The 13,754-nt window shown below is 39.9% G+C and overlaps 1 protein-coding gene across 2 annotated transcripts in view; it reads left to right on the forward strand.

Moving 5' to 3' along the window:
- bod1l1 (biorientation of chromosomes in cell division 1-like 1) overlaps positions 1 to 2,107 on the forward strand; it is a 55,181-nt gene extending 53,074 nt beyond the window's left edge. Inside the window, exon 15 of one of the 2 annotated variants that reach the window (XM_063043419.1) lies at positions 345 to 2,107. In XM_063043419.1, coding sequence (XP_062899489.1) covers positions 345 to 459 — 115 coding nt within the window. In that variant the 3' untranslated portion in view covers positions 460 to 2,107. The remainder of the gene's footprint in view (positions 1 to 344) is intronic. The other variant, XM_063043420.1, reaches the window with a different exon arrangement.
- Positions 2,108 to 13,754: the final 11,647 nt, after the last annotated feature.

A 13,754-nucleotide genomic window follows, 5' to 3' on the forward strand; every position in this document is an offset into this window, starting at 1 on the left:
TTTTTAGCCTTTCATCTCCTTGTATGGGTAATTGTTGTTGACACCTCACGGTCATTTTACTGGGCAGTATTAGTTGTTATGGCAGCCAAGGAAATTATAGATATTGGTGCCTTCAGAACATTTATCTTTAGTGAAATATAGGAGAGAGACCCTTAAGTGCTTTCTTTGACAAAATTTCTTCTTCAACTCTAATTCAAATGCACAAAATTGAAATAGTCCCCTATATGGAAGCAAAACCATTTAGAACATTGTGGAACTGAAGTTGGGAGAGCTATTATGATGAATAAATTCCAAAATGAAAACTCAGATGTTAAATCTACAGTATCTACTATGTCATTTAACAGATCAAGAAATCAACCATCTCCTGTGATTAAACAAGGGCGTAAAAGAGAAGCAAGTCCAGAACGCAAAAGACGACAGCATAAGACTGAAGTGCCACCAAAGAGAACCAGGCGATAACTCTGAATGCTTAATGTTACCACTTGGACTCTACAAAATTAAAGTGTTGTGTACATTGTATATTATAAATGATATTTGTTGTAGTAATCCAAGGGAGAGAAGTCAGTATTGATAGGTTAAAACTGTCTGTTTACTGTACTTTTGTGTTGTATATGAGAAATGGCACAAACATTGTGCTTTTACCTGTTGTAACTTGCAATTTTAAGTACGGTTTTCATTCTATGAATGTGTTTTATTTTTACCAAATTCTATTTAATAAAATTGTTTGCTGAAAGTAAGCAACTGAGGATGCAGCTATTCACAGTATAATTTTGTACATTGTTAATGTACATTCCTTGATGTTCCATTTGTTATATTCTTGGAGTGAGTGACCAAACTATTTTGTACTTGTACACAACTTATTGAGCATGTTCAATTTGTTTATAATAAAATTGTATCCATATGATGCTTTATCATGTAGAAATACCTGGAGTCACTTGACAACAAAATCTTCAAGATCCATTCACTGTTATTCCAATGAAGAACAAATTTGGATATGAAAACTTTCATCATCTACTATAGTTCTTGTCTGCATGTCTGACTGTCACACTACAGACATTAAACCTCATTAATTAACAATATTGGAATTTGCTCATCGGGACTTAAGATTTGGTGTGTATTTTCCAATCTTGATAAGTTTCTTCATTGAAAACTTAATTTGGCTTTCAAAATTATATTCTAAGGAGAGTGATAGCTCACTGCTTTTGTCCAAAAATAGTATTTTATCATAATTTTATCTATTAAAATAGTTTACTGTAAGTAAGGCTTGTCCTTTTTAAATAGCCTATAAATTCAACTATAAAGTTTGTCCAATGGTGTTTTATGGAGAAATATAAATATATTTTGATGAGATGTTCATAATGTCAAAACTTGTTGGATCAGGCCAGTGTAAACAAAAACACTTTATACCAAAGCAGTGTTTTTATCTGTATTTTACAATATCTGTAAGAAAGGGACTTTTTTATTTATCTTAAGTTAATCTAATTCTTAATATTTTATATTAATAGCAATTACCTTTCCATAAGAATGGAGAACTTTCTTATTGAAAGGAAGAAAACGGAGCATCAGTCTGAAGAATTTTTGGGAAGTTTCCAATGTAATGTACAAAACCTACTTTAAGGCTTAAACCCAGGCATGTCTCCAATCAACATTCAAATTATGAATGATTAAATTTAAATGAGTAGCATAAATTTGTATCTCTTTTCCTGCCTGCTCTTCTCCCTCCCCCCCAGCCCCGACACACACAAGAAGTTTTCTTTGCTCAAGGAATAAAGGATAAAAACAAATTCTGACAATCCTCATCTTCTGCTGCATTCTTTTTTGCTAGTTGACCTAAAAATTTATAAAATCTCAGCCAAGCATTAATGTTTTTCAAGATTGGGAATTTGTGTTTCAAAGTTGTGTATTTAATGATTTAATAAAACTGCAAACAATTTTTTATTGGTGAAATAAAGTATAGCTAGTTGATCTGGCTGGAATCTATCAATTTTCACCTGATCTATTTTGGAGTGATTTACAGTGGCCAGTTAACCTACCCACCTACACATTATTGGGATGAGAGGGGAAACCTCTGGGGTCGCAATGAGAATGTGTATACTCCACCTAGCCAGTGCTGGAGTTCAGAGACATCTCTACTAGTTTTGCCACTCTGCTGCTCTTGACTATAAAAGGATTTAAACAAAAAATCCATCAAGATCTCTGTGCACCCCTCCTGTATTGGCGCCTGTGCCTTAAGCTTGAAACCTTTGATATATGTATTCAGCCAGCCACTGGTCTGAATATTTCATCAGATACCATAGTGTTTGAAAGTACTTCTGTGAAGCACAAAATGTCAGTGATACACAATAAATCAGATATATAACGGGCATATTGATGGATATTGCAGTTTGTGCTTTGAGTTTAGTTTACTTCGTTCTAACTTACTACAATTTCCTATATTAATTATTTGAGCTCACTTTCTGAGAATACTCATTGTATTCTAGAGGCAAAAGGATCTACTAATTAAAGTCATTATTAATCACTTTTGTTTTTCTCTTGAGAAACTTAAGTGCCACCCATTCTGTGTTGAAGATAGGATGGATGGGGGTGGTCCTGAATTTTTACTGATTAGCAATTGTACCTGCAAATTAGAACAAATGCAACCCGGGAGAAATGTGATAGTGATTTCATTATACTTACTGCTCATATCCTAGCAAAAAAGAGGTTGCATTTGGAAGGCGCTGGTAAAGAAGTCTTTGATGCACACGGCAGGTGTGATCAATGCAAAGTGCATGTGTTGCTCATCAAGCCAAAATTAAATTTTGGAATCATATTGAAGTTATGGTGATAACAAGGGCATCAACCAGGATTTTAGCAGCAGAGAAGCTGAGGTGTGGTTGAGTTTGGCCTTATTGTTAGAGAATGGAACTAGCTGGTCTCCATGATGAGCTAAGTTAGTTTGTGCAGCATTAGATGTAACTGGGATCTAAAGAGTATCCATAGCCCACATCCTAAGGGCACATCTTGCTGAGTGCCATGAATAGATGTGAGCTAATCAATGTTAGAGAAACAGAATCAATATTTGATGGAAGGAGTACTTCAATGAACTTCCCAATGTATTCTCTATCATTGACTTGTGACCTTGACTCCATTATTGGGCATATTGAACTTAGGCTCACGGCTAAGCAATTTACATAGCATTTAGAGCAAGTGGTATTTAGACCATGAGATAGAGGAGCAGAATTAGGCCATTTATCCCATTGAGTCTGCTTTGCCATTTCAACATCTCTGATCCAGCCCCAATCTCCTGCCTTCTCCCCGTATCCTCTCAGCCCCAATCTCCTGCCTTCTCCCCGTATCCCTTCATACCATGACCAATCAAGAATCTATCAACCTCTGCCTTAAATATTTGTAAAGACATCACTCCACAGCTCCTGTGGCAACGAATTCTACAGATTCACCACTCTCTGGCTAAAGAAATTCCTCATCTCTGTTCTAAAAGGACACCCCTCTAATCTGAGGCTTAATCTCTGGTCCAAGACGCTCCCACCATAGAAAACATCTGTTCTATCAAGACCTTTTTCCATTCAATAGGTATCAATTAGGTCACACCTCATTCTTCTGAATTCTAGTGAATACGGGCCCAGAGTTGTCAAACGCTCTTCATATGAGAAGCCATTTGATCCTGGAATCATTTTCATGAACCTCTTTTGAACCCTCTTTAGTGTCAGCACATCCTTTCTAAGGGCCCAAAACTGCTCACAATACTTAAGTGAGACTTCACCAGTGTTCTAAAAAGTCTCAACATTACATCCGCACTGTCCACTTGAACTGAATGCTAACATCGCATTTACCTTCCTCACCACATACTCAACCTGAAAATTAACCTTTAAGGAATCCTGCACAATGACTCCCAAGTCTATTTTCACCTCAGATTTTTGAATTTTCTCTCCATTTAGAAATTAGTCCAATCTTTTATTTCTTCTACCAAAGTGCATCATCATACACTTTGCAACACTGTATTCCATCTGCCACTTACTTGCCCATTTTCCTAATTTGTCTAAGTCCTTCCATAGCCTCTCTACTTCCTCAAAACTCCTCGCCCCTCCACCAATCTTCGTATCATCCACAAGCTTTGCAATAAAGCTATCAATTCCATCATCCAAATCACTGGCATATAATGTAAAAAGAAGTGGTCCAACACAGACCCCTGTGGAACACCCTTAGTCACAGGCAACCAACCAGAACATACTTCCTTTATTCCCACTCTTTGCCTCCTGCCAATCAGCCACTGCTTTATCCATGCTAGTATCTTTCCCCTAACCATGGGCTCTTAACTTGTTAAGCAACCTCACGTAGGGCACCATGAAAAAGGCCTTCTGAAAATACAACATCTGCCACTTTCCTTTGTTTATCCTTATTGTTATTTCTTCAAAGAATTCTAACAAATTTGTTAGGCAAGATTTTCCTTTGAGGACACCATGACTGACTAAGGCCTATTTTATCATGTTCCTCCAAGTGCCCTGAAAACCACATCACTTAACCAGGAATTCCAACAACTTCCCAACCACTGAAGTCAGACTAACTGGCCTATAGCTCCCTTTCTTCTGCCTCTTGCCCTCCTTGAAGAGTGGAGTGACATTTGTAATTTTCCAGTCTTCCAGGACCACTCCAGAATCTAGTGATTCTTGAAAGGTCATTACTAATCCCTCCACAATCTCTTCAGCCACTTCTGTCAGAACGCTGGATGTACACCATCTGGTCCAGATAACTTATCTTCTTCCAGACCCTCTGTTTCCCCAAGAACTTTTTCCCTCAGAATGGCAATTTCACACACTTCTGACCCCCCGACACTCTGGAACTTCTACCATACTGCCAGTGTCTTCCACAGTGAAGACTGATGCAAAATATTTATTCAGTTCATCTACCATTTCTTGTCCCCAATTACTACCTCTCCAGCATCGTTTTCCAGTGGTCCTATACCAACTCTTGCTTCTCTTTTACACTTTATGTATGTAATGAAAGTTTTGATACCCTCTTTCAAGTTATTGGCTAGGTTACTTTTGTATTCCATCTTTACCTTCTTAATGATTTTTTTAGTTGCCTTCTGTTCATTTTAAAAATCTTCCCAATCCTCTAACTTTACACTATTTTTTGCTCTATTATATGCCTTCTCTTTGGCTTTTATATTGGCTTTGACTTCTCTTGTTAGCCATGGCTGTGTCATCTTGCCTTTACAATACTTCTTCCTTTTTGAAATGTAGAAACCCTGTGCCTTCCAAATTGCTTCCAATCAATTCTGGTCAACTCCTCTCTCATGCCTCTGTAATTCCATTTACTCCACTGTAATACTGATATATGACTTTAGCTTCTCCTTCTCAAATTTCAGAGTGAATGTGATCATATTATGATCACTTTCCCCTAAGGGTTAACATAGAAAACATAGAAAATAGGTGCCCTTCGAGTCTGCACCGCCATTTATTATGATCATGGCTGATTATCCAACTCAGAACCCTGCACCAGCCTTCCCTCCATACCCTCTGATCCCCCTAGCCACAAGGGCCATATCTAACTCCCTCTTAAATATAGCTAATGAACTGGCCTCAACTGTTTCCTGTGGCAGAGAATTCCACAGATTCACCACTCTCTGTGTGAAGAAGTTTTTCCTAATCTCAGTCCTAAAAGGCTTCGCCTTTATCCTCAAACCATGACCCCTCATTCTGGTTCTTTTACCTTAAGCTTTCTAATCAATTCCAGTTCACTGCACTATTCCCAGTCCACAATAGCTGGTCCCTAGTGGGCTCAACCATGAGCTGATCTAAAAAGCCATCTTGTAGGCATTCTAGAAATTCTCCCTCTTGGGATTCAGCACCACCCTGAGTTTCTCAATCTACCTGCATATTAAAATACCCCATCTCTATTATAACATTGCCCTTTTGGCATGCATTTTCTATCTCCCATTGTAATTTGTAGACCACATCTTTACTACTGTTTGGGAGCCGTATATAACTCCCACCAGGATTTTTTTTACCCTTGCAGTTCCTTAGCTCTACCCAAAATAATTCAACACCTTCCGATCCTGTGTCACCTCTTTCCAATGATTGGATTTCATTTTTTTACAAATGGAGCATTGCCAACCCCTCTGCCTCCCTGCCTGTCCTTTCAATACCATGTGTATCCTTGGACATTAAACTTCCTCAGCTATAATCTTCTTTCAGCCATGATTCAGTGATGCCTACAACATCATACCTGCCAACCTGTAACTGCGCCACAAATAATTTACGTTATTGAATTGAATTGAACTGACTTTATTTCTTACATCCTTCACATACGTGAGGAGTAAGAATCTTTACATCTCCATCTAAATGTGCAATTTACAATTGATAGTAATTTGTAATAAATATTCTGTACAACAGGACAGTCAATATAGCATAGAAATACAATTGTATCAGTCTGATGGCCTGGTGGAAGAAGCTGTCCTGGAGACTGTTCGTCCTGGCTTTTATGCCGCGGTACTGTTTCCCGGATGGTAGCAGTTGGGACAGTTTGTGGTTGGGTCCCCAATGATCCTTTGGGCCCTTTTTATGCATCTGTCTCTGTTAATGTCCTGAATAGTGGGAAGTTCACACTTACAGATGTGCTGGGCTGTCCGCACCACTCTCTGCAGAGTCCTGCGAATGAGGGACCAATTCCCATACCAGGCCATGATGCAGCCAGTCAGGATGCTCTCAACTGAGGCTCTGTAAAAAAGTTCTTAGGATTTGGGGACTCATGCCAAACTTCTTCAACCGTCTCAGGTGAAAGTGGTGTTGTTATGCTGTTTCATCATACAGCCACTATGTATAGACAACATGAAACTCTTGGTGGTGTATACGCCAAGGAATTTAAAGCTGTTCACCCTCTCAACCCCAGATCCATTGATGTCAATAGGGGTTAGCCTGTTTCCATTCCTCCTGTAGTCCACAACCAGCTGCTTTGTTTTTGCAACATTGGGGGAGAGGTTGTTTTCTTGACACCACTGTGTAAGGGTGATGACTTCTCTGCAGCCTGCCTTGTTATTAATTGAGATAAGGTCAATCAATGTAGTGTCTTCAGCAAATTTAATTTGCAGATTGGAGCTGTGGGTGGTGACACAGTCATGGGTGTATAGAGAGTAAAGAAGGGGGCTTAGGAAATAGCCCTGAGGGGCACCTGTGTTGAGGGTCAGAGGGGCAGAGGTGAGGGAGCCCACTTTTACCATCTGCCAGAGATCTGACAGGAACTCCAGGATGCAGCTGCACAAGGCAGGCTGAAGGCCGAGGCCTCTGAGCTTCTTGTCAAGCCTGGAGGAAATTATGGCATTGAATGCTGAACTGTAGTCCAAGAACAGCATTCTCACATATGCATCCTTCTTCTCCAGATGTGTAAGGACGGTGTATTGAGCTGTGGCTACTGCGTCATCTGTCGATTGGTTGTGTCAGTAGGTGGATTCCAGTGGGTCCAGTTTGGGTGGTAGCATGCTGCAGATGTGGTCCTTGACCAGCCTCTCAAAGCACTTGCTTATTATTGTGGTGAATGCAACAGGTCATCGGTTGTTCAGACATGTTACCTGGATCTTTTTAGGTACAGGAACAATGGTGGATGTTTTGAAGCAGGGGGGCACTCTACACTGGGAGAGGGAGAGATTAAAAATGTCTATAAACACACCTGCCAGTTGTGCTACACACATCTTGAGTACCCGTCCTGGGATGCTGTTTGGTCCCACAGCCTTGTGACTGTCTACCCTTGGAAACAACTGCGTACTTCAGCCTCTGAGATGACCAAATTGCAGGTCACTTCTATGGTTGTCCTCTGGGTCTCAGTGTTGGTGACATCAAACTGAGCTTAAAAAAGATTTAGGTCATCTGGGAGAGAGGCAGTGATGTTGGCAGCACCATTGCACTTAGCTTTGAAGCCTGTGATGGTGTGCAGACCTTGCCATAAATTGTGTGTGTTGTTGGTAGGGAATTGTGTCTGAATCTTGTCCCTGTATTGTCATTTTGCTGCCTTGATGACTTTGCGCAGATCATAGCTACATTTCTTGAGCTCCTGCTGATTACCAGCAATGTAAGCTCTCTGTCACGCGGTAAGTGCTGCTCGCACGGAACTGTTGATCCAGAGTTCCTGCTTTGGATAGACCCTGACCGATTTTAACCAGATAACCATATAACAATTACAGCACGGAAACAGGCCGTCTCGGCCCTTCTAGTCTGTGCCGAGGGTCAACATCCTCGACGTGCTTCCGGATGAAGCTCGTGACCCCATCCGTGAACTCCGAGACATCCTCATCATGGAAGACATTCCAGTTGATGTCATCAAAGCAGTCCTGTAGCATGAAGACTGATTGGTCAGACCAACAGTGGATGCTTTTAACAATGGCTGCCTCTGGTTTCAGCTTCTGCCTGTACGTTGGCAGCAGCAAAATGAAGGAGTGATCTGAATCTCCAAATGTGGTGCAAAGGAGCACTTTGTAAGCATTGCAGAAGGCAGAGTAGCAGTAGTCGAGTATGCTATCTCCCTGTGTGCTCACCTGGTTGTGTTGACAAAGCTTCGGAGAGACTTTAGACATCGACGCTCTATTAAAGTCTCCAGTGACGGTAAAGGCAGCCTCTGGGTGTGCAATCTCCAGGGTAGTGATGGTCTCGTACAGTTCCATGAGAGCCAGGTCAGTAACAGCCTGCAGCGGAATATACACAGCTGTAATAATAACAGCCGTGAACTCCCTAGGCAGCCAGAAAGGTCTACACAGCAACACAAGGAGCTCCAGATCCGGGGAACAAAAGGATTTGAGGACATGCACATTCTGAGGGTCGCACCAAGCATTATTGACCATGAGGCATGCCCCATCTCCTTTACTCTTCCCAGAGAGTAAATTCCATGCAGTAGTTTCCGTATACTGCATGGATGCATTTATAACATCTTCAGTCCTGTATTCACCCATTCTGATCTAGTCTGCCTTTTACATTGCAACTCATCGTGTTGACTGCATTTTTGCCCTATCATCAGCCTCTCCTTGCTAGCACTCACCACAGATTGCCTCTGTTTGTGAACAACTACTTCATCCTCGGCACTCTCACTCCAGTTCCCATCCCCCTGCTGAATTAGTTTAAACCCTCCCTAACAACTACTGCAAACCTGTCCACAAAGATATTCAGTTCAGTTCAGGTTCAGTTGTAACCCATCCCAATGGTACAGGTCGTACCTTCCCCAGAAGAGATCCCAGTGAATCATGAATGTGAACCCCTGCCCCCTGCATCATTTCCTCAGCCACACATTCACCAGCCAAATTATTCTATTCTTACCCTCACTGGCACAGGGCACAGGCAGCAATCCACAGATCACAACCTTGGATGTCTTGCTATTCAGCTTTCTACATAGCTCCCTAAAATATTTCCTCAGGACCTCCTCACCTTGTCTACCTATGTCATTGGTGCCGATCTGCACCGAGACTTCTGGCTGCTCACCCTCACCCTCAAGAACGCCATGTACCCGATCTGAGGCATCATTGATCCTGTCAACAGGGAGACAATGCACCATCCAGATTTCTATTGTGGCCACAGAATCTTGTCTCTCTTCCTCTCGGTATGGAATCTCCTGTTAACACTGCAGTCCTCTTCACCTCTCTGCTTTTCTGAGCCACAGCATTGCCCCCAGTGCCAAAGGCTGTGGCTTCCCCCGCATTAGGTCACCCCCATCAACAATATCTAAATTTGTATACTAATTAGTGAGTGGAATGGCCACAGATGTACTCTGCACTGACTACACATTTCCCTTCCTTCTCCTGACAGTCACCCGCTTACCTGTTTCCTGCAACCCTGTAGCTCCTGTCTGTCACCTCCTCATTCTCCTGTAAGAGTCTAAGGTCATCGAGCTGTATCTCCAGTTCCTTAATATGTTCTCTCAGTGCACCTGCTGCAGATGGCTTTATCCTGGAGACTGGAGGTCTCCCAGACCTCCCACATCCCACACACACTGCCCCTGGAGCCATTCTCACTACACTGCAGTGCCCTAACAGATGAGGAATGAAGAAACAAGAACAAAAAGGGAGAAATTTACCAGATACTTTACCTTGTCCAGATTTGATTTTGCCTAAGCCTGATGATCCAAAGCCAATCTGAACTCTGGCATACTCAAAAGAATGGCTGCTCTTCTTGCACTGTGTTATTTTTATTCACCCTTCCCAATGAATCCCTCTCTCTTGATTGGTCACCACCCAACTCAGAGAAAATGCTGTGAAGCTCTGCCTCATAAATGTTGATCGTGGACCTAATTGAAAAGGTAGCTCTTTTTATGCACTCCCTCTCAGTTTAATGGTCACTGACAACCTACTTCAGTAGAAGAGTACAGTATTTTGGAAAAAGGAGACTGAAACAGGTTGGTCTTCACAGGGAGGAGAACGATATATATGAATTACTGAAAGTTATGGCGTGCAGGTAGTGCAAGCAGCTAGCCAAGAGGATGTGGCCTTTCATGGTATCTCAGCCTGATGGGACTGCACCAGCAATATTGTGCAAAGTTATGATCTCTACCTAAGGAAGGATATACTTCTGATATAGAGAGCACAATGAAAACATATGAGGTTGATTCCTGATGTGGGGGAATTGTCCTATGAGGAGATACCTCTCTCAAAACTTCAGAAGAACAAGGGATGATCTCACTGAACCAAAAAAAAATTTACAGGTCTTGACAAGGAAGATGCAGGGATGTTATTTTCTCTTGCTTCGATGTCTCAAAATCTGAGGTGAGCTATATAGGTTTGAGATTGCAAAAGACTTTTTTTACCCAGATAGTGAAACTTTGATGATTTCTGTCAATAGAAGCGGTGTAGTTTCAATTGCTGACATCATGACAGAGATCACTAAAAAGAGCGTATGAAAGGATTCCATTACAATGGAGTCAGTCCATGGAAGGCAAATGATCAGATGTGATTTTATTGAATGGTAGAGCTGACATCAGATGCCAGTTCTACTATTTCTCGTGTTACTTTCAAGTTTTACGTCTTCCATATTAACTCTCTAGAGAGCACATACTTTGCATTAAATGAGATGGCATATAGATTTAAATTATTGGTTTTATTTATTCAATATGTCTGATATTTAACAACTGGAATTGTTTATATTTAAGTAATTAAGTGTTGATAAGAACTTTTTTTTATTTCACGTCCACATGTTTTTGGATTGTTTACAGACCATTATGGGTAAAGTTCTCCCCACCATTGAGGACATCTACATGAAGCATTGTCACAGGAAAGCAGCATCCATCATCGGAGACTTCCACCACGCAGGTCATGTTCCCTTCTTGCTGCCTCCATCAGGAAAAAGGACTCACCCCAACAGGTTCAGGAACAGTTATTACCCCTCAACCATCAGGGTCTTGAACCAATGTTCTCAATATTTATTGCTTATTTATTTATTTATTTATTTATTTATTTATTTATTTATTTATTTATTTATTTATTTATTTATTTATTATTATTATTATTATTATTTCCTTTTTTCTTTCTTTTTGTGCTTGCACAGTTTGTTGTCCTTTTCACACTGGTCGATGTGGTCTTGATTCTATTGTGATTTATTAAGTATGCCCGCAAGAAAATGAATCTCATGGTTGTATATGGTGACATGCATGTACAGTACTTTGATAATAAATTTACTTTGAATTTTGAACTTTGAACTAATTCCTGCTCTATATTACTCCTGTTTACTTATACTTAATATGGTACATGGAAATTTATATATGGTTGTTGGTTCACTGAGGGAGATTCTGTAAACTGCGTGGGTGTGTTTCTTGGATTAGCTGGTGGTCTAGGTAGTCGTCTAGTGTGATCAATGGTCGCATAGGTTACATCGAGGTTTTGGTTCCAATAATTTCCAAGTTCCAAGTCCTATAATGAGAAGTTATGTTAGTATTATTTATAATATTAATAAAAATAATAAATAGATCCAGAAAATATCATCCGATATTGAAACATTGAACAGAATCCTGGAGAGTTAATTAGGGAACTCAGTTCTGCAGTGGGACTTGAGAAGTGCACAGTAAATACAAAAGTGCTGAAAATGAGAGAGTTGGCATGATGTGGGTTTAACCCATGCATACGTTTCATTGCAGACATCACACCACCTGCTCAATTCCTCACTGCCTTTCCAGTCATAATGATGAATTTACCCCACCCAGTTCATTTGTCTGCTTAAACTATTGGTCTTTCAATTCCTGCCAGAGATTGAAATCAAGGATCAAAGTTTTGGGCTTGCAATGATACTCTCCTACATGGAAAAATGTGATCATGGAGACATGGTACCTTGGAACATATCTGACAGAACCTGAAACCAAGGCACATCGTTAATGGGGAAGAATTACATCTGGGGAAAGATGTTAGGTGGCTATACAGTACATCAAGCTTTTTCTTTTTAAGTCTTTTTATTATTATTATATTATTCAAAAATAACACGAGTACATCGAAGTAAACAACACTTACGATGTCTCAAGGAAAAAAAAACATTATTTTAAGGACTGAAAAATTTTGGTGATAATAAAAAAAAACCCTACTAAGCTGAAAAAGTGGGGAAAAAACCCCATTAGGTGTACAACCTGGAGCCATGCGTCATACAAAAAGCCTCTAAAGATACACATCAAACAACCAGCAAGAAAAAAAATACACCGAAAATTTACAATTAGATCGTGGAGGAAATCTATCAATCAACTCAAATGATAATAATGAGCAAATGAACCCCATCTTTTCTCAAAATCAAATAAAGGTTCAAAGCTTCAACTTCTAATTTTCTCCAAACTAAGACATAGCATCACTTGAGAGAACCATTGTGACAAGGTGGTAGCTGATGTATCCTTCCACTTAAGAAAATGGCCCTCCTAGCTATCAATGTAACAAATGCAATAACATGTTGATCAGACACAGAGATACCATGGATATTTTGAGGAATTATTCCAAAAAGTACAGTTAATTTGTTAGGTTGTAAATTAATTTTAAGTGCTTTAGAAATTGTCGAAAAAACTGACTTCCAGAACTGTTCCAGTATAGAACAGGAGCAAAACATGTGTGTCAGTGTAGCTGTCTCAGTTCTACATCTATCGCAATAACTATCAACATTAGGGAATATTTTAGACAATCTCTCCTTTGTCAAATGGTAACGATGTACAATTTTAAATTGAATCAGTGAATGACTAGCACAGATCGAAGAAGAGTTAACCAGCTTCAGAATCTGTGTCTAATCCTCCGTCATGAAAGTCAAATTGAGTTCCTTTTCCCAATCTTGTTTAATGTTGAATAAAGGATACTTATCCCATTGTAATAATAAATTATAAATTCTTCCAATAGAACCCTTCGTCAAAGGGTTCATACTCATAATAGTATACAGTACATCTAGCTAGGCACTGACTTTGAGGAAGGAGTTAGGCAGAGAAAAATAAGAAAATAAATAACAGTAGATAATGAAGAGCAACACTTTCAATATATTTTTAAAAGGATAAAGGTATGGATGAGTGTTTACCTCTTCCTTGGTTTGTATAGCAACATCTTTTTGAAATTTCTGTAGATGAATTGAAGGTGGCTTTTGACTTCCTATAATAAAAACATTGAGGAAAAAATGTGGGGAAAAAAAACAGAGATATTGTGTATTTCTCTCATTATGGCACTTTCGGTAACAGAAAGACATCCTTAGGAATAGACTAACTCCGTACACAGAACTGATCTAGCTTACCTTTTATTCTGGCATTTTCCCCCTTCACTTCCAGTTCTGCTGAAGGGT

The sequence above is a fragment of the Mobula hypostoma genome, chromosome 3 (assembly GCF_963921235.1).
Source record: "Mobula hypostoma chromosome 3, sMobHyp1.1, whole genome shotgun sequence".
Taxonomy (NCBI): domain Eukaryota; kingdom Metazoa; phylum Chordata; class Chondrichthyes; order Myliobatiformes; family Myliobatidae; genus Mobula; species Mobula hypostoma.